The 17,724-nt window shown below is 47.6% G+C and overlaps 1 protein-coding gene across 4 annotated transcripts in view; it reads left to right on the top strand.

The window, feature by feature from the left end:
- The window catches only part of Tfe3 (transcription factor binding to IGHM enhancer 3), a 13,582-nt gene extending 4,378 nt beyond the window's left edge, over positions 1–9,204 (top strand). For 3 of the 4 annotated variants that reach the window (XM_008842574.3, XM_029568039.1, XM_017800469.2), the window contains exons 3-10: positions 625–928; positions 1,441–1,686; positions 1,901–2,005; positions 4,612–4,729; positions 5,520–5,576; positions 5,737–5,812; positions 7,090–7,237; positions 7,457–9,204. In XM_008842574.3, the coding sequence (XP_008840796.1) occupies positions 625–928; positions 1,441–1,686; positions 1,901–2,005; positions 4,612–4,729; positions 5,520–5,576; positions 5,737–5,812; positions 7,090–7,237; positions 7,457–7,894 (1,492 nt within the window). In that variant the 3' untranslated portion in view covers positions 7,895–9,204. The remainder of the gene's footprint in view (positions 1–624; positions 929–1,440; positions 1,687–1,900; positions 2,006–4,611; positions 4,730–5,519; positions 5,577–5,736; positions 5,813–7,089; positions 7,238–7,456) is intronic. The other variant, XM_008842576.3, reaches the window with a different exon arrangement.
- Positions 9,205–17,724: the final 8,520 nt, after the last annotated feature.

The raw sequence follows: 17,724 nt of genomic DNA, 5'->3' as shown, positions 1-17,724 counted from the left end.
GTCACCTTTTTTTTTTGGTCTTTTTTGAGACAGGGTCTCCCTGTAGCCCCAGCTGTCCTGGAACTCACTATGTAGACCAGGCTTGGCCTTAAACTCACAGAGATCCACCTGCCTCTGCCTCCCTAGTGCTGGGATTAAAAGTGTGTGCCACCATGCCTGGCTGGTCACCTTTTTTTTTTTTGAGATAGTGTTTCACTATGTAGATAAGGCTGGCCTGGGAGTCACTGGGATTTGCCTGCCTCTGCCTTGTGAGTGCTAGAATCAAAGGGACATCACACCTGACTTCATCTGGCCTTTAAATATCCCCTCTTGTAGAGCCCAGCATTTCCATTTACTCTGAACTTACTCAAACTGAGGCTTCACCTAAGGCTAAGGGCTAACCCCCACCCCAAGTAATTGGCCAGACTATGACCTCTGAGTGATAGGACTGGTCCCATTATCTCCCACATCAGACTGTGAACCCTGAGGCCCACAACTAGGCCTGGTGCCTATGTCTCCCACACAGACGTTGTGGTCTTTGAACACAGAGAACAAGTCTGGTTTCTCTGCTCCAGCACATTCTGACCCTTAGGCTTGGAAAGAAACTTCTAGCTTACCTGTGGCCCCGTATTTCCCATTCCACAGCCTCCCAATATCACTGCAGGCCACACCAGCCACCCCAGCTACACTCTCTGCATCGTCTTCTGCAGGGGGCTCCAGGACCCCTGCCATGTCCTCATCATCTTCCTCTCGGGTCTTGCTGCGGCAGCAGCTCATGCGGGCCCAGGCGCAGGAGCAGGAGAGGCGTGAGCGTCGGGAACAGGCTGCAGCTGCTCCTTTCCCCGGTCCTGCACCTGCCTCACCGGCCATCTCTGTGGTCGGAGTCTCTGCTGGTGGCCACACATTGGGTCGCCCACCCCCTGCTCAGGTGCCCAGGGAGGTCCTCAAGGTAAGGACAGATCCAGAAGCTCTGGGAATCAGTTTCAGTGACTGAGAAGTGGTCTTAGAAGCAGGGTGACCTTTTGGACAAGGTCCAGGTGGCCATAAGGAGGAAGGTCCATGGTAGTGTTTAAACGGTCTGTGCTTGTGTCCCATGTGTTTATGGTTTATTAGGTATTCTTGTGGACTTGTTGGGAAAGTGTTTTTGCCATTGGAATGTATGTAGTTCCTGGTTCTGTTGGGTGATGGTAGAGACTTAGCAGGGAGCCCTGGGGATGGTGACAGGGTGATATAGAAACTGAGATCTTTTTGGCCCTGGGTGAAAATCTTAGGGGTTCTAAAGGATTTCTGAGAAAAAACTTTGTGTTATTGGGGGCATTTACCAATATTTTCGAGGGGTTCTCAGAGTCTATTTGCCCTCCTGAGCCTAGAAATAGTTGAGTTACGGGTCAGGCTGGGGTTTGGAGTCTCTCCTCTGAGCCTTGTTCTGCCTTCTCCCCTTCCCTCCTGTCTACCTCACAGGTTCAGACCCACCTGGAGAACCCTACACGCTACCACCTTCAGCAAGCTCGTCGGCAGCAGGTGAAACAGTACTTGTCTACCACACTTGGGCCCAAGCTGGCTTCCCAGGCCCTCACCCCACCACCAGGGCCCACCAGTGCCCAGCCACTTCCTGCCCCTGAAACTGCCCATGCCACTGGCCCCACAGGCAGTGCTCCTAACAGCCCCATGGCACTGCTCACCATTGGGTCCAGCTCAGAAAAGGAGGTAAGAGGTTATAGACAACTTTCCCAAGCCCTGTTACCAATTTTAAAAATTTTTATTTTGTTTGTATGTGTGTGAATGCCTGTGGTGTTGGGAATAGAACCCATGGCCTTATATACCCTAGGCCAGCATTCTACCAATAAGCTATTCCTCACCCCTACCCCAGCCTCCCCTTCTAATTCTTCTAACCATGTACAGTATTTACTTCTTCCCTCAGATTGATGATGTCATTGATGAGATCATCAGCCTAGAGTCCAGTTACAACGATGAGATGCTCAGCTATCTGCCTGGAGGCACTGCAGGGCTGCAGCTCCCCAGCACGGTGAGGCCCTAAGATAGGAGGTGGTCTGAAAATTATGGCATTCTTCTCCCATTAAGACCACATCCATGCTGGCTGTGTGTAATGAGAGACCTTTGCTGTGTATGGTACTAAGAGAGAGGGTGTATGTTGAGAATGGCTCTCAACATTCACCACTGCCCTTGGGCCTTTGTTGGACTGCAATAGAAAGGTGGTCCTGGAAGAATTATACATGGACAGCATAGGGAGTTCAAAGACATTAGGGAAAACCTTGGCACTTAGCTGTGTTCTGGCAAGTACCAAGAGGTGGGAATCAGAATCATGTCATTGTTTGAGTGTCCCAAGGGATTCAGGTCATTGAGAAAGTCCCAGACCATGTAGTAATTGGAACCAAAAGGCTTGGTTATAACAAATAGTAAGACCTTGTAGTGGTTGGAATGTACCAGGTCTTGCAATGACGTGGGCTAAAATGCTGGGTTCTTGTAGAGAATGGGTCAAACTTTCCAAAACAAATGATGTGCCATTATAGCATTCTGGTTCTGCAACAGTCTAAGAATCTCATACTTTGGCATATACCAAGTAATTAGAGATTTTTCCCACTTATCAAAATGGTAGAAACCTTGTATAAAAATGGTACTGGGGATGTAGCTGAATGGTAGAGTGCTTGCCTAGTATGTGAGGTCCTAGGTTCCACCCCAGCACCACACAAAAAAGTTCCACTGTATCAAAACTTTGCATTGGTTTGAGCACAACTAAAGGTTAAGAGACAGATCTGGGGGCTGGAGAGATGGCTCGGTAGTTAAGGACACTGGCTGATCATGGAGAGGACTGGGTTCCATTCCCAGCACCCACATGGTAGCTAACAACCGTTCATAACTTCAGTTCCAGGGGAATCTGATGCCCTCTTCTGACCTCCACAGGCATTGCATGACATAGGTATATTTACAAACATGCAGGCAATACACTCATACATATAAAATAAGAATAATAATTTTAAAAAGAGACAGATCTGAAAGACTAGAGGGAATTTCAGCGCATGACAACTCATTAAGAGGTAGGATTGGAATATACATTTCATTTTATTTTTTCATTTTATGTGTATGAGTGTAATGCCTGCATGTAGTAGATGTCTTACAGTGCCTACAAAGATCAGAAGAGGTCGTTGGATGCCCTGGAACTGGAGTTGTTAGCCACCATGTGGGTACTGAGAATTGAACTCAGGTTCCTCTGCAAGAGCAGTCAGTGCTCTTAACTGATGAGCCAACCCCTGGAGTGTACTTTTTTTTAATTTTTATTTTATGTGTAAGAGTGTATTGCCTGCATGTATGTGAATACACCCATGTCGTGCAGTGCCGCGGAAGTCAGAAGAGGGCTTTGGATTCCCCTGGAACTGGAGTTAAGGATGGTTCATAGTCGCCATGTGGATGCTGGGAATCAAACCTGGGTCCTCTGAAAGAGCAGTCAGTGCTCTTAACCGCTGAGCCATCTCTCTAGTTCTTGAGTATACTTTTTTTTTTTTGGTCTTTTTGAGACAGAGTCTCCCTGTAGCCGCAGCTGGCCTGGATTTGCTATGGAGACCAGGCTGGCCTTGAACTCACAGAGATCCACCTGCCCCTGCCTCCCGAGGGCTGGGATTAAAGGCAGTGCTGGGATTATAGGTGTGTCCCTATAGCCCCAGCTGGCCTGGAACTTGCTATGTAGACCCAGCTGGCCTTGAACTCACCTACCTCCCAGGTGTTGGGATTAAAGGCACACACCACCATGCCCAGCCAAATTTTTATTTTTTTTATGTGTATGAATGTTTTGCCTGCATGTAAGTTGTGCAATGCCCTCAGAGGTCAGAAGAGGGCATCGGATTTCCTGGAACTGGAGTTATAGATAGTTATTACCTGCCATGTTGGTGCTGGGAACCAAACCCAGGTCCTCTGCAAGAGCAGCCAGTGCTCTTAATTGCTGAGCCATCTCTCCAGCTCCCTGGAGTGTACTTCTGTATCAGTGTGTTGCACTAGAATGTATCAAGGGTAGTGTGAGAGGAAGAAAACAAAAGTAGGCTGCCATGCAATTAGTGGTGGTTGTGGAATAGTTAGACGAGAAATCCCGAGCGATCAAATGTGCAGGAAAACACAGTCAGGGACTTGGTAAATGCCAGCAGGAGAACGTGATTGCTAAGGAGGTACAACTTGCCTATAGTTAAGGCTGGGGATTAGGTTGGAACTCTAAAAGGCCAGATTTTGGATGGCATGTTGCCGTGATAATTTACCAGGGTCTGAAAAAATGAGGTTGGGGGTTCCAAGAATGCTGGATCAACATCAGAGTTGACAGGAACCTGAGAACTGCAATTTTCTAGCATTTTTTTCCCTCAGAGCCAGCCCTGGAGTTAGAGAGGAGGGGCCACTGAGGGATTTGAGGTAGGGTGATAGGCAGTGGGGGTGATAGGCATGCCAGGTAGGCACCAGTCCCCATAAACCAGGGAAGGTTCACTTGTTCTACCTCTGCTGTTGAGTTCCCATGTGAAATTTCTATGAAGTAGAAGGAAGGATCCCCCGTTGCATTAGAGGGCCCTGTCTGAGCTATGTGGGAGTCAGGAGCCTGAGTCTAAGGAGGCTGTCCTATGCCTTCGCTGCCCACAGCTACCTGTGTCAGGGAATCTGCTTGATGTGTACAGCAGTCAGGGAGTGGCCACACCAGCCATCACTGTCAGCAACTCCTGTCCCGCTGAGCTGCCTAATATCAAACGGGAGATATCTGGTAAGTGCCAGGGCTTGGTCCCATGTCCCACCCTGTCCCTTGAGCTGATCCCTGTTCTTGCCAGGTCTGAAACCAGACCTAAGTTTAGAGAAAGGGTTTGACCATCACAGAAATAGGTTGAAGCTGGGGTTTGGAGTATAGCTTAGCATATATCCTCAGCGCCACAAAATAATGAAACAAACAGGCTATTTTCTCCATAAAAAAGGCACATTTTATTATTTTTTTGAGACAAGGTCTCACTCTGTAAACTAGTCTGACCTCAAACTCCCAGCAGTCCTTCTGCTTCAGCCTCCTAAGTGCTGGAATATCAGGCTTGTGCCAACATGCCCTGCTCTGGAACTCCCTCTGTAGCTCAGGCTGGCATTGAACTTGGGGTGATCCTGCTGCCTGAAATGCTGGGATTGTAAGCATGAGGTACCACCCTGGCTCAAGACACCTTTTAAAAACAGCAGATATGGTGGTGCACACCTGTAATCCCAGCATTTGGAAGGTTAAAGTAGATGGATTGTGATCAAGGCCAGCTTGGGCTACATACTGAGACCCTGTCTAAAAAAAAAAGTCATGCTAAGTCTGGCTCTGTGGCAACAACTTGTAGTTGCAATCGATTGGGAGTCTGAGAAGGGAGAGTGGCTTGAGTTCAGGAGTTTGAAACCAGCCTGGACAACACAGCAAGACCGACCCCCATCTCTTAAAAAAAAAAGTCATAGCTCTCACCAGCCCCTACCTCTGCACCTGCAGGGCCTCTCTTTTCCATGCCCAGAGCCCTGACATCACCCCCACTCTCTTCCAGAGACCGAGGCAAAGGCTCTTTTGAAGGAACGGCAGAAGAAAGACAATCACAACCTAAGTAAGCCTGAGAGCAGGTTCACTCACCCACCTGCTGCACAGCCCTGCTGTGCTCCTTGCTGTGAGGGCCTGCTTCCTTGGGGAGCCCCCCTAGCACCCCTGTTCTTCTCCCTTCACCCATTGATGACTCTTTCTTACTCTTTGTCTTCCCCTTTCTTAAGTTGAACGACGCAGGCGATTCAACATTAACGATAGGATCAAAGAGCTGGGCACCCTCATCCCCAAGTCCAATGATCCGTGAGTCTGGGCTGGGGACCCCAGGCCAATGGGAGGTGGAGCAGGCACACTGGACTGGGGAAGTTTTTCCTTAGTGGGTCTGCCCTGTAGTCTTGACCAGGCAAGAGTTCTCTGAGCCAGATATAATGGCTCATGCCTATAATCCCAGCACTGGGGAGGCCGAGGCAGGATTGCCATGAGTTCAAGGCCAGCCTCAGCTATAAAATGAGTTCCAGGCTAGACTGGGCTACAGAGTAAGACTCTGTCTCAAAAAAAACCCTCAAAAAAAAGTTCTTCTCTGGTCTTTTCTTATCTGGAGGGTTATGGACTCCATCTAAGTGTACAGTGTTCCAGTTTGTCCCTTCTGTACTCTGTAGGATATAAGCACAAAATTTTCTATTCATTTAGTACTTCCTTTATGTAGTCAAGATTTATTTAGTGAGGCTCTACTTTGTTCCAGTTAACTATGATAGGCTCTGAGGATACCAAAGAGAACAAAAGAGACACATATCCTTGTCCTTATGGACCTGATGCTTTAGTGAGGCAAGCAGACAGTTAAGACAAACAAGTAAAATCCATGTGATCCATTCTAATGTGGAAAATAATAAACAGAAGGAAGCTGGCATGGCGGTATATGCTGGGATGCACTCAAGAGCCTGAGGCAGGAGAGCCACAGTTTCAGGCCAGTCTCAAAACAACAAAAAGAACAGGAGGAAGATGTGAGGATGTTGGGGATGGTGACAATTTGCATGAGGAGGATAGGACTGAGCAGACCTCACAAGGGACCACTTGAATAAAGAGCCTAATGATGTATGTAGCTCAGCAGTAGAGTGCTTGCCTAGCATATACAAGGTCCTGGGTTCTGTCATCAGCACCAAGAACAGAGGGGGGCAAGACCCTGAGAAGGCCACATGGGTGTCTGAACAAACAGTATTCTAGGCATGGGATGTACCCATGGGGTGTATAGGCCCTGAGGTGAGAATAGTTTTCCATGTTCTAGAAACACTGAGAGGTCTCCCTGGCTGTAGTGAGATTAAGAGCCAGAGGGGTGGGGTCATAAGAGGGCTTCCAGGTCAGAATGGGAGGGGTCATAAGAGGGCTTCCAGGTTTGGGGATGTCATGGTCACCATTGAAAAGTTGCAAGCATAGGAGTTGTTATGAGCATTCCATACATTTGATATGCCCCCACTTCAAGTTCTGGCATGTGGTTGGGTGTTCTGTCTATGTGGTACAATCCCCCATAGCTCCTGAGACACTCTATATGCAGCGTTGGTCTTTTCTCCCCTTGGGCCTCATAGGGAAATGCGCTGGAACAAGGGCACCATCCTAAAGGCGTCTGTGGATTACATCCGCAAGTTACAGAAGGAACAGCAGCGCTCCAAAGACCTGGAGAGCCGTCAGCGATCCCTGGAGCAAGCCAACCGTAGCTTGCAGCTCCGAATTCAGGTTTGGAAAGAGGCAGTGACAAGGGTGATGTTGTACCATTTTACAGATTGGGACTCTGGGGCTCAGAGACTTTAAGGCATTTGCATGAAGTTTTGAAACTAGTGAGAGGCAGAGGTTAAATTGGAACTTAACTGCCTGCCCCTTTGATGAGTACATTTCTCTGCTTATGAGGGACTTTGAACCCCATCTTATTTTGCACCAACCCCTTCCTTGTGGCAGGAGCTAGAACTGCAGGCCCAGATCCATGGTCTGCCAGTACCTCCCACTCCAGGACTGCTCTCCTTGGCTACAACTTCGGCCTCTGACAGCCTCAAGCCAGAGCAGCTAGACATTGAGGAGGACGGCAGACCCAGCACATTTCATGCAGCAGGGGGACCTGCCCAGAATGCGCCTCAGCAGCAGCCCCCAGCACCACCCTCAGATGCCCTTCTGGACCTACACTTTCCCAGTGACCACCTGGGGGACCTGGGGGACCCCTTCCACTTGGGGCTGGAGGACATTCTGATGGAGGAGGAGGAAGGGGTGGTGGGAGGGCTGTCGGTGGGTGCCCTGTCCCCGCTTCGAGCTGCCTCTGACCCCCTGCTTTCTTCAGTATCCCCGGCTGTCTCCAAGGCCAGCAGCCGCCGCAGCAGCTTCAGCATGGAGGAGGAGTCCTGAGCAGGCTTCACCTCTCCCTTGGGACTTCCCACACTCCCATGAGACTGCCCTAAGAATTCTGGGGGGAAAAGGAATTGCAGTCAGGTCCTACCCCCATAGTAGGCAAAGAGGAGGAATCAGGTGAAGCCCCACCCCTTTTCCAAGGGAGCGGCCAGGCGAAGGTATGTCCGAGGCAGGAGAGAGCTGTGAAATCTCAGTTCATCCCCTGAGGAACACAGCCTTGCCCCTGCCCCCTGGGCCTATCTTTGCCTAGGTGAGGGAAGGAGGTAGAATGAAGTCATACCTCTGGACCCCAAGGACCTTCCTAAACAGGTCTCTTAAGAAAAGGAGATGCCAGGATACTGCTCCATTCCTCCTCTGGGAATTGTCGGTCTAGCCTCTCCTGGCACCAGAAGAAAAGTGAAAATGATGAAGGTCTCACTCCAGGAGGTTTAAGCCCTACTCTTTCCTCATGACCTCTGCCTTGCCCTGGCAAGGCACGGATGGATGTTATTCAACCCCTTCCCCAGGGAACCACCCCTTCCCTGTAGGAAGAGCCCAGCACAGTCATTTCAGGCATGGAAGAATCATTTAGCTCTGAGCTCCCACATGGAGGACAGAGCCCCACCCATGGCCCATAACAGCATTCCACTGAGCAGGGAGGAGCAGTACCTGAACTCCCCATCTTAACCTGGGACCAACCTGGAACTTGGTCTAGGAGGGCTCTGAGCAGCCCTTGTTCTTGGGGAAGGGAGCAGATCTTGAAATCTTGTGGATTGACTTTCCAGCCCTAAGTCAGGAGGGAGACGTAGACCCTCACTCTTGGGAAGATCTCGCCTTTTCTTTCTCGAAGGCCAGGTTGGGGAGCTGATAGGGATTAGTGGGGACCCAGTCTAGCTGCCCAAAACTTTACTACTCCTAATACTTTTCTCCCACTTATAGAAAATAGTTTTAAAGAAAGGGGGACATGCAGGCTATTTCCTAGCCCAGGAAAAAGAAGTCTCCCTTCTAAAGCAGGGGCTTAGAGGCAAGGTGGCAAGAGTATATTGTACCCCCTCATTTGTTTATGTGATTTTTTTCTTATCGACCCCCCTGCCCCCAGAAGCTCGGTCAACCCTGACCTCTGCCCCCACCTCCATTTGGACGATTCCCTCTATTTCATTTACAAGAGCCAGTCTCCACCCATCCCCACTCTTCCTACCACCTACACCCAAGGTCTTCAGCTTTAGATTGCTGGGGCCAGGCCCCAAGGAGGGTGTACTGAGGGGTCTGTAGGTTGTGACTAAAATAATAAATGCTAGGCGTGTTTGATGCGCTTTTAACTTTGGCAATGAGTCTCCTTGTCTTTGTGCAGTAAACATGGCCCCTGCAGGCTAGGAGGGATACAAGTTCTATAAGAAACAGATTTCAGAGGCTAAACAGGATTTCAATAGATTGAGAGTCTGGAAGAAACCTACCTGCAAACAAAAGGAAATCTGTCTCTCTTTTTGTTGGTTTTTTTTTTTTTTTTTTTTTTTTTTTTTTTTTTGAAAGGGGTTCCCCTTTGCCCCCCCGGTCCCCTGACCCCCTCGCAAATTTTGGTTCTTTTGAGACAGGGTCTCCCTGTAGCTCCAGCTGGCCTGGAACTCGCTAGATAGACCAGGTTGGCCTTGAACTCGCAGAGATCTGCTTGCCTCTGCCTCCCAACTGCTGGGAATAAAGGAATAAAGATGTGCACCACTATGCCTGGCTGCCAGACTTTGTCTTAAAACAATGGGCAGACAAGATGGCTTAGTGGGTAAAGGCACTTGCCACCAAGACTGATAAACCTGATTTCTATCCCTGGAACCCATATAAAGGTGGAAGGAGAGAATCAACTCCACAGAGTTGTCCTCTGACTGCCATGCTGTGACATGCATGTCCACATACATATACAGTAATAAAACAACAAAAAGCGTTGCAGACTGGGTGAAATGGCACACACCTGTGATCCCAGTACCTGGGAGGTGGAGGCAACAAATCAGAAGTTCAAGGCCGTTCTCTACTAACATACCAAATTCAAAGCCAGTCTGGGCTACATAAGACCCCGTCTCAAAAACAATAGTGATAATTATAAAAATAAAGAACAAGGCTGGGCCTGGTGACACGTTTTTAATTCCCGTACTCAGAAAGCAAAAGAAAGATCTCTGAGTTCCAGGCTAGTCTGAACTACATAGCCAGTCCAGGCTAGCCTGACATTCATAGCAAGTTCTAGGCCAGCCAGGGCTACATAGTGAAACCCTGTTTCAAAAACATAAAAAAGTAAATAACAAGCTCTGAGGATGTAGCATAGTTGGTAGAGTGCTTATCTAGCATGCATGAAGCCCATGGTTGGATCCCTAGTATTGAAAAATCCATACTATAGTGTACACCTGTAATCTTAGCACTTGGGAGGCTGACACAGGACAATTATGAGTTTGAAGGAGCCTGTGCTATATAATTGTCATACCACAGATGGTATTGATGGGCTGGTGACACAGGCTGTCAATGAATTCTCCAAAGATGAAGGCGAAGTTTATTAGATAGCACTGGTACACCTGTAGCAGGCAAGATAGTACAGAGAAACTTCCCTGAGGCATTCTAAGAGGCTGCCTTTATTTATGGGGGATTTCAATGTCATATGGTCCTCTTGTTTCTTTTTATTTTTTTAATTTTTAAAAAATATTTTTATTTTATGTGTATGCATGTATCACCTGCATATAGGTAAGTGCACCTATGTCATCCAATGCCCGAGGAGGACAGAAGAGGCTATCAGATCCTCTGGAACTGCAGTTAAGGACAGCTGTTAGCTGCCATGTGGGTGCTGGGATTCAAACCCAGGTCTTCTGCAAGAACAGTCAGTGTTCTTAACCACTGAGCCATCTCTCCATCCCCTGATTTTTTCAATTTTTTTTTGTCCTTTTGATACAGGGTCTCCCTGTAGCCCCAGCTGGCCTGGAACTCACTATGTAGACCAGGCTGGCCTTGAACTCAGAGACCCACTCGTATCTGCCTCTCGAGTGCTGGGATTAAAGGCGTGCACCACCACTCCCAGCTGGTCCCCTTGTTTCTTTCTTTTTTTTTAATATTTAATTTATTATTTTTATTTTATGTGTATTAGTGTTATGCCTGCAGGTAGGTAAGTGCACCTGAGTCGTGCCATGCCCCAGGAGGACAGAAGAGGCTGCCAGATCCCCTGGAACTGGAGTTATAGACAGTTGTTAGCTGCAATGGGGGTGCTGGGATTTGAACCCGGGTCTTCTGCAAGAACAGTCACTGTTCTTAACTGCTAAGCCTCCCTTGTTTCTTATCCAGGGCATTGCCTCTATGGTTTGATTGGGGAGGGGTGGTGGACTGGGAATCTGTGTAAAATGGCGTGGGCTGCTAGGAATCAGAGTATAACTCCAAAGATTTAAAGGTCCTGCTTGGAGGCAGCAGGGCCCTTGCTGTGATCCCAGCCTGCTCTGAGGCAAAAGTAGCCTTGTCTGTGCCAGACTGGCATCCACAGCAGAGTTCTAGTTAGCTTAGGCTATCTAGTTAAATCATCTCTCAAACCCAGCCTTCAGTAAAAAGCTACATGTTGCTGAGTGTATAGCTAAGTTAGTGTGTTTCTCTGGCATTCACAAAGCCTTGAGTTCAATTCCTTAATAAAACCAAGTGATGTGGGGCTCAGCAGTTAAGAGCATTGGCTGCTCTTGCAGAGGACCTGGGTCTGGTTCCCAGTACCCACATGATGACAACCTTAACTCCAGTTCCAGCGGCTCTAACTCCCTCTTCTGGCCTCTGCATGCATTGCATGACATTGGTGTACTTACAAGCACACAAAGCATTCATACATAAAATTAAACATTAAAATAACGCCGGGCATGGTGGCGCACGCCTTTAATCCCAGCACTCGAGAGGCAGAGGCAAGATGGCTCAGCTGGTAAAGGGGCTTACCATCAAACTGGAGCACCAGAGTTTAATCCCTAGGACCCATATGGTAAAGAGAACCAAATCCTTAAATGCACACACACACACACACACACACACACACACACACACACACACTAGATAGATACACCCTGCCTCCCACACGTATACACACACACACACACACACACACACACACACACACACACACACACACACACACACACACACACACTAGATAGATACAGATAGATAGATGATAGATAGAGAGAGAGAGAGAGAGAGAGATAAACATTTTAAAATTCAGTATCCAGCTACTAAAAATAGTTGTTGTTGAACCTGTTGATGCACAACTTTAATCGTAGCACTCGGGAAGCAGAAGCAGGTGGATCTCTGTAAGTTCAAGGCCAGTCTAGTCTACATAACAAGTTCCAGATCATCCAGAGCTACATAGTGAAACCCTGTTTCAAAAAAAACCCCAAAATCATATTTCTAACAAAATTGGACAAAATTACTATCAAATTAGTGCTAACTGAAGAATTTTCTTTAAATTATGAGGGAAAAGCCCTGTTTGGAGGAAGCTGAGGACAGATGGACCAGGAGTTTAAAGCCAGCCTGGGTTACACGTTGAGTTGCAGCCAGCATGGACTGCACATTGAGGTTGAGGTCAGCCTGGGCTATAGGAGGCCCTGTCTCAAAAATACAAAATAGATTGAAAAAAAAAGAAAGCTTAAAAATTAGCGAAGTGTGCCGATATTGCCTGTAACTGCAACACTTGGAGGTAGAGGCAAGATCAGGAGTCATCCTCAGATCTGTAATGAGTTTGAAGTCTAGTCTCTGATATATGAGACCCTGTCTCAGAAAATTAAATCAATAAATCAAATAAAAATGTGGTGTCCGCAAGCCTTTAATCCCAGCACTCAGGAGCCAGAGGTAGGCCTGGTTTACATAGCAAGTTCCAGATCAGCCAGGGCTTTGTAGTGAGACCCTGTCTCAAAAAACAGAAAAATATTCTAATAGTTTAAGAGATGATGCCGGGCGTGGTGGCACATGCCTTTAATCCCAGCACCCAGGAGGAGGCAGAGGCAGGCGGATCTGTGTGAGTTCAAGCCAGCCTGGTCTACATAGTGAGTTCCAGGCCAGCTGGGGCTACAGGGAGACCCTGTCTCAAAAAGACAAAAAAAAAAAAAAAAAAGAGATGATGCTTTATGGAAGGCAATAAATTGGAGACAAATATATGAGGGAATATTCTTTGAGTGATTTTAGATGTTAAATGGATATTTTTGTTTAATTTTTTATTGGGGGGGTGCCCAAGGAGGCCAGAAGAGGGGATCAGATCCCCTGGGACTGGAGAATCAGATGGTTGTGAACTAACAGTTTGACTTGGGTGCTACTCTGGAAGAGGGGCAAGCCCTCTTAACTGCTGAATCTCTCCAACCTGTTGTTTTCTTGTTGGATTTTTAAAAAATTGAGGCAGTATCTTTTTTTTATGTGTATGCATGTATTGCCTGCATGTAGGTAAGTGCACCTGTGTCGTGCAATGCCTGAGGAGGACAGAAGAGGCTCTCGGATCCCCTGGAACTGGAGTTATGGACAGTTGTTAGCTGCCATGTGGGTGCTGGGATTCAACCCGGGTCTTCTGCAAGAACAGGCAGTGTTCTTAACCACTGACCCATCTTTCCAGCCCCATTGAAGCAGTATCTTAAAGATTTATTTTTATTTTATGTGTACGAATGTTTTGCCTATGTGTATAAGTAAACTGTGTGTGTGTGCAGTGCCAACAGAGGCCAGAAGAGGGAGTCAGAGCCCCTGGAACTGGAGTTATGTACAGTTGTTAGCCACCATATGGGTGCTAGGAACTGAACCCAGGTCCTCTGCAAGATCAGCCAGTGCTCTTTACTGCTGAGCCATCTCTCTTGCCTTGTTTTTTTATTTTGTCTTTTCTTTTTTTGTGAGATGAGGGTCTCCCTGTAGCCCCAGCTGGCCTGGAACTCATTATGTAGACCAGAATGGCCTTGAATTTACAGAGACCCACCTGCCTCTGCCTCCCAAGTGCTGGGACTAAAAGCATGAGCTACCTTGCCCAGCTTGTTTATTTTTTTTAAAAAAAGAAGGGTCTCATTATAGCCGAAGTGGGCTTACAACTATGGATCCTTTGCCTCTAGAGTATTGGAATTTTACATACTTGGTCTCACATACCACTTCAAGACTGGGGAAAAATATCTTCCTTTCCTTCCTTCCCTTCCTTCCTTCCCTTCCTTCCTTCCTTCCCTTCCTTCCCCCTTCCTTCCTTCCCTCCTTCCCTCCCTTCCTTCCCTCCTTCCCTTCCTTCCCTCCTTCCCTTCCTTCCCTCCTTTCCTTCCTTCCCTCCTTCCTTCGTTCCCTCCTTCAGTTGTTCTTTCCTTCCTTCCTTCCTTCCTTCCTTCCTTCTTTCCCTCCCTCCCTCTCCTTCCTTCCTTCCTTCCCTCCTCCTTCCTTCCCCCTTCCTTCCTTCCCTCCTTCCCTCCCTTCCTTCCCTCCTTCCCTTCCTTCCCTCCTTCCCTTCCTTCCCTCCTTTCCTTCCTTCCCTCCTTCCTTCGTTCCCTCCTTCAGTTGTTCTTTCCTTCCTTCCTTCCTTCCTTCCTTCCTTCTTTCCCTCCCTCCCTCTCCTTCCTTCCTTCCTTCCCTCCTTCCTTCCCTCCTTCCCTCCTTCCCTCCTTCCTTCCTTCCTTCCTTCCCTCCTTCCTTCCCTCCTTCCCTCCTTCCCTCCCTCCCTTCCTTCCTTCCTTCCCCAGGGTTCTCTAGAGGAACAGAATCAATAGAACATTTATATATTATAAAAGGTTACAGCCGGACATGGTGGCACATGCCTTTGATCCCAGCACTTGGGAGGTAGGTGGTCTCTGTGAATTCAAAGTCAGCAGTCAGCCTGGTTCCAGGCCAGCCAGGGCGATATGGTGAGATCCTACCTCAAAAACAACAACAAAAAATAATTAATAAAACTAAATATTTTTAGAAAAGGATACAAAAAGAGCTCAGTGGTTAAGAGCCTTTGTTGCTCTTGCAGAGGACTTGGGTTAATTTCCCAGCACCCATATGGCAGCTCACAACCATCAGTAACTAGTTACAGGGGATCTGCTGCCCTCTTCTGGCCTCTGTGGGCCCTTCCTTACATGCTGGGAAAATATACATATCAGGACAGCTGGGGCTACAGGGAGACCCTGTTTCAAAAAGGCCAATAAACAAATTAATAAATAAGTAAATAAATAAATGCATAATAAATAAATAAAAAATAAATACGGGCTAAGAGCACTGACTGCTCTTGCAGAGGATCCAGGTTCAATTCCCAGCACCCACATGGCAGCTAACAACTGTCTATAACTCCAGTTCCAGGGGATCCAATGCCCTCTTCTGACCTCTGTGGGCATTGCACAACACAGGTGTACTTACATACATGCAGGCAATATACACTCATACATATAAAAATAATAAATAAAACATTTTTAAAAATAAAAATATACTTGTTTTAAAAAGGAAACATTACAAAACCAACAAGATTATTGTACAGGCTTCCTTGGTAGCCCTTGGGTAGTCCAACAACCGCTGAGGCAGAGCACCCCATAGCTGCATATACCACTAGGATGGATGCCTCAGCAATACCAATCTAATACAGAAGACCTGGAAGGTCCCTGGGGAGTTGCTTCCCATTGATTCCAGCTTTGCAAAGCTGAAGAAGCTGGACTCTGATGGCAGCAGCAGTGACAGAACACTACCTCAGAAATAAGCAAAGCTGGGGGCTACAGAGTTGGCTCAGTGGTTACAAGCACTGTCTGCTTTTGCAGAGAACCTGGATTCCATTCCCAGCACCTGCATGGCGGTTGACAACTGTCTGTAACTCCAGTTCCAGGGAATCCAACACCCTCTTCTGACCTCCGTGGCACTTGTACAACATGGATGCACTTACATACATGCAGTCAATGCACTCATACACATAAAATAAAAAGAAATAGGAAACGCAGGCTGGCACATGATAGGTAAAGTAGGCAATGGATGAATTCGGCTGATCAGGAGAAAGCACCAGGACACAGATAAAACTGCAGCAGAATAGAGTTTATTAGCAAAGGAACACATGAGACAGATTCCCTTCCTGGCAGGGAAAATGTCTGCCCCGTCCATGAGCTGGGGTCTTTTATAGGGGGAGAGATGGCTCAGCAGTTAAGAGCACTGACTGCTCTTGCAGAGGATCCGGGTTCGATTCCCAGCAACCACATGGCACCGTCCTTAACTCCAGTTCCAGGGGAATCTGAAGCCCTCTTCTAACCTCCGTGGCATTGCACGACATACATGAACTTACACACATGCCAGGCAATATACTCTTACACATAAAATAAAAATAATAAATAAAATATTTTTTAATGATGTGAGCTAAAATTGTGCCCAGAGAACGGACCCCCAAGAATAACCACGGAATCCAAAGGGCATGCAAGAACAAAGAGTCTTTATTCGGGCTTAAGCTCGGGCTCTCAGACCTCACCAACACAATGGATCTGTGCTGAGAGCCTCGATTGCAGGGGGAAGAAGTCTTTTATAGGTTTTAGACCAAGGGAGGAGGGGAATAACAGAGTCACATCTTGATTGGTCTGAGGAGCCCACTCGCACCAACACACTTTTGAATTGATTGGTTACAAGGGATGCAGTCCTGGGGGTTTCTCATTGGCGGGTGCTACCCTCAGAGCTATGGAATGTGCTGTTATCTGTGAGGCCAGAAGTCTCTGTTCTTACCTTATAAGGCTGCTATATGCCTGGGCCTACTTGATCTATAGCCTCCTGGGGTGGGGGTAGTAGGTGGAGATTACGACATGCCTGGACAGTCCAGGCTTGCCTAAAACAACTAGTCAAAATGGGGTCAGTGCAGTTTGTCCTCTGAGCCTAGCGATCAAGCGGTTTACAGAAGTGAGAAAGAGTCGTTATTCCTAAAGAGGGGCAGGGGTCTCAGGAGTCCAGGGCAGGGGGCCACAGAGGAGAGTTTCACAAAATGATGGCTCATACAGGTCAAGAGCACTTATTGCTCTTGCGGAGGACTTGGGTTTTGTTCCCAGAACCCATATAGCAGCTCACAATCATCTTTAACTCCAGTTCCAGGGGGCTCTGATGCTCTCTTCTGGCCTCTGTGGGTTCCTGCACACATGTGGTGTACATAAATTCAAGCAAGCACATGCAGACACATAAAAATTTAAAATAGAGGCCAGGTGTTGTGGTAAATGCCTTTTATCCCAGCACTTGAGAGGCAGAAGCAGGTGGATTTCTGTGAATTCAAGGCCAGCTTAGTCTACATAGAGAGTTCCAGGCCAGCAAGAGCTACATAGTGAGACCCTATCTCAAACAACAACAAAATTAAAACAGTTAAAAAAAATCAAAACAGTTAAGGGGCCTATGAGATGACTCTGAGTAACTGCACTTCTTGCCGAATCTGATGACTTGAGTTCAATCTCTAGGTTTCATATGGTAGAAGTGTTAGGTTTCCAAACAGCAGCTCCCCGGCTCCCCAACAGGGACCTCACCTTGACCTTTGGAGTCAAGGAAAACAAACTCTGCTGAGAAGCAGCCTGCCTCTCCTCTGATCTCCAAAGATAGGATAAGCAGATTCTACCTGATAACCAGAGATCTTAGAAGCTGTTTTTCTCTCATCTTAAGAGGGAAAAAGTAAACACTCCCTGCCTTTCCTCTGACCTCCAAAGATAAGATAAACAGAGTTCCTCTTATCTTAAGAGGAAAAAGAAAACACTTCCACACCCTAATCTTACCTGCTTCCCCCTCCCTGATTCCACACCCTAATCCTACCTGCTTCCCCCTCCCTGATTCCACACCCTAAAGTCCCAGCTCACAACCCGCGGACATCTTTCCTGAACATCTTTCCCTGACTCCCATCCCTTCCCCCTTCCCCCTTCCCCCCTCTTCCTTCC

Source organism: Nannospalax galili, unplaced genomic scaffold (assembly GCF_000622305.1).
Source record: "Nannospalax galili isolate Female #2095 unplaced genomic scaffold, S.galili_v1.0 scaffold741, whole genome shotgun sequence".
In the NCBI taxonomy this organism is placed as follows: domain Eukaryota; kingdom Metazoa; phylum Chordata; class Mammalia; order Rodentia; family Spalacidae; genus Nannospalax; species Nannospalax galili.
Note: the sequence above shows the minus strand (reverse complement) of the source record. Positions and strands in the feature narration are given on the sequence as shown.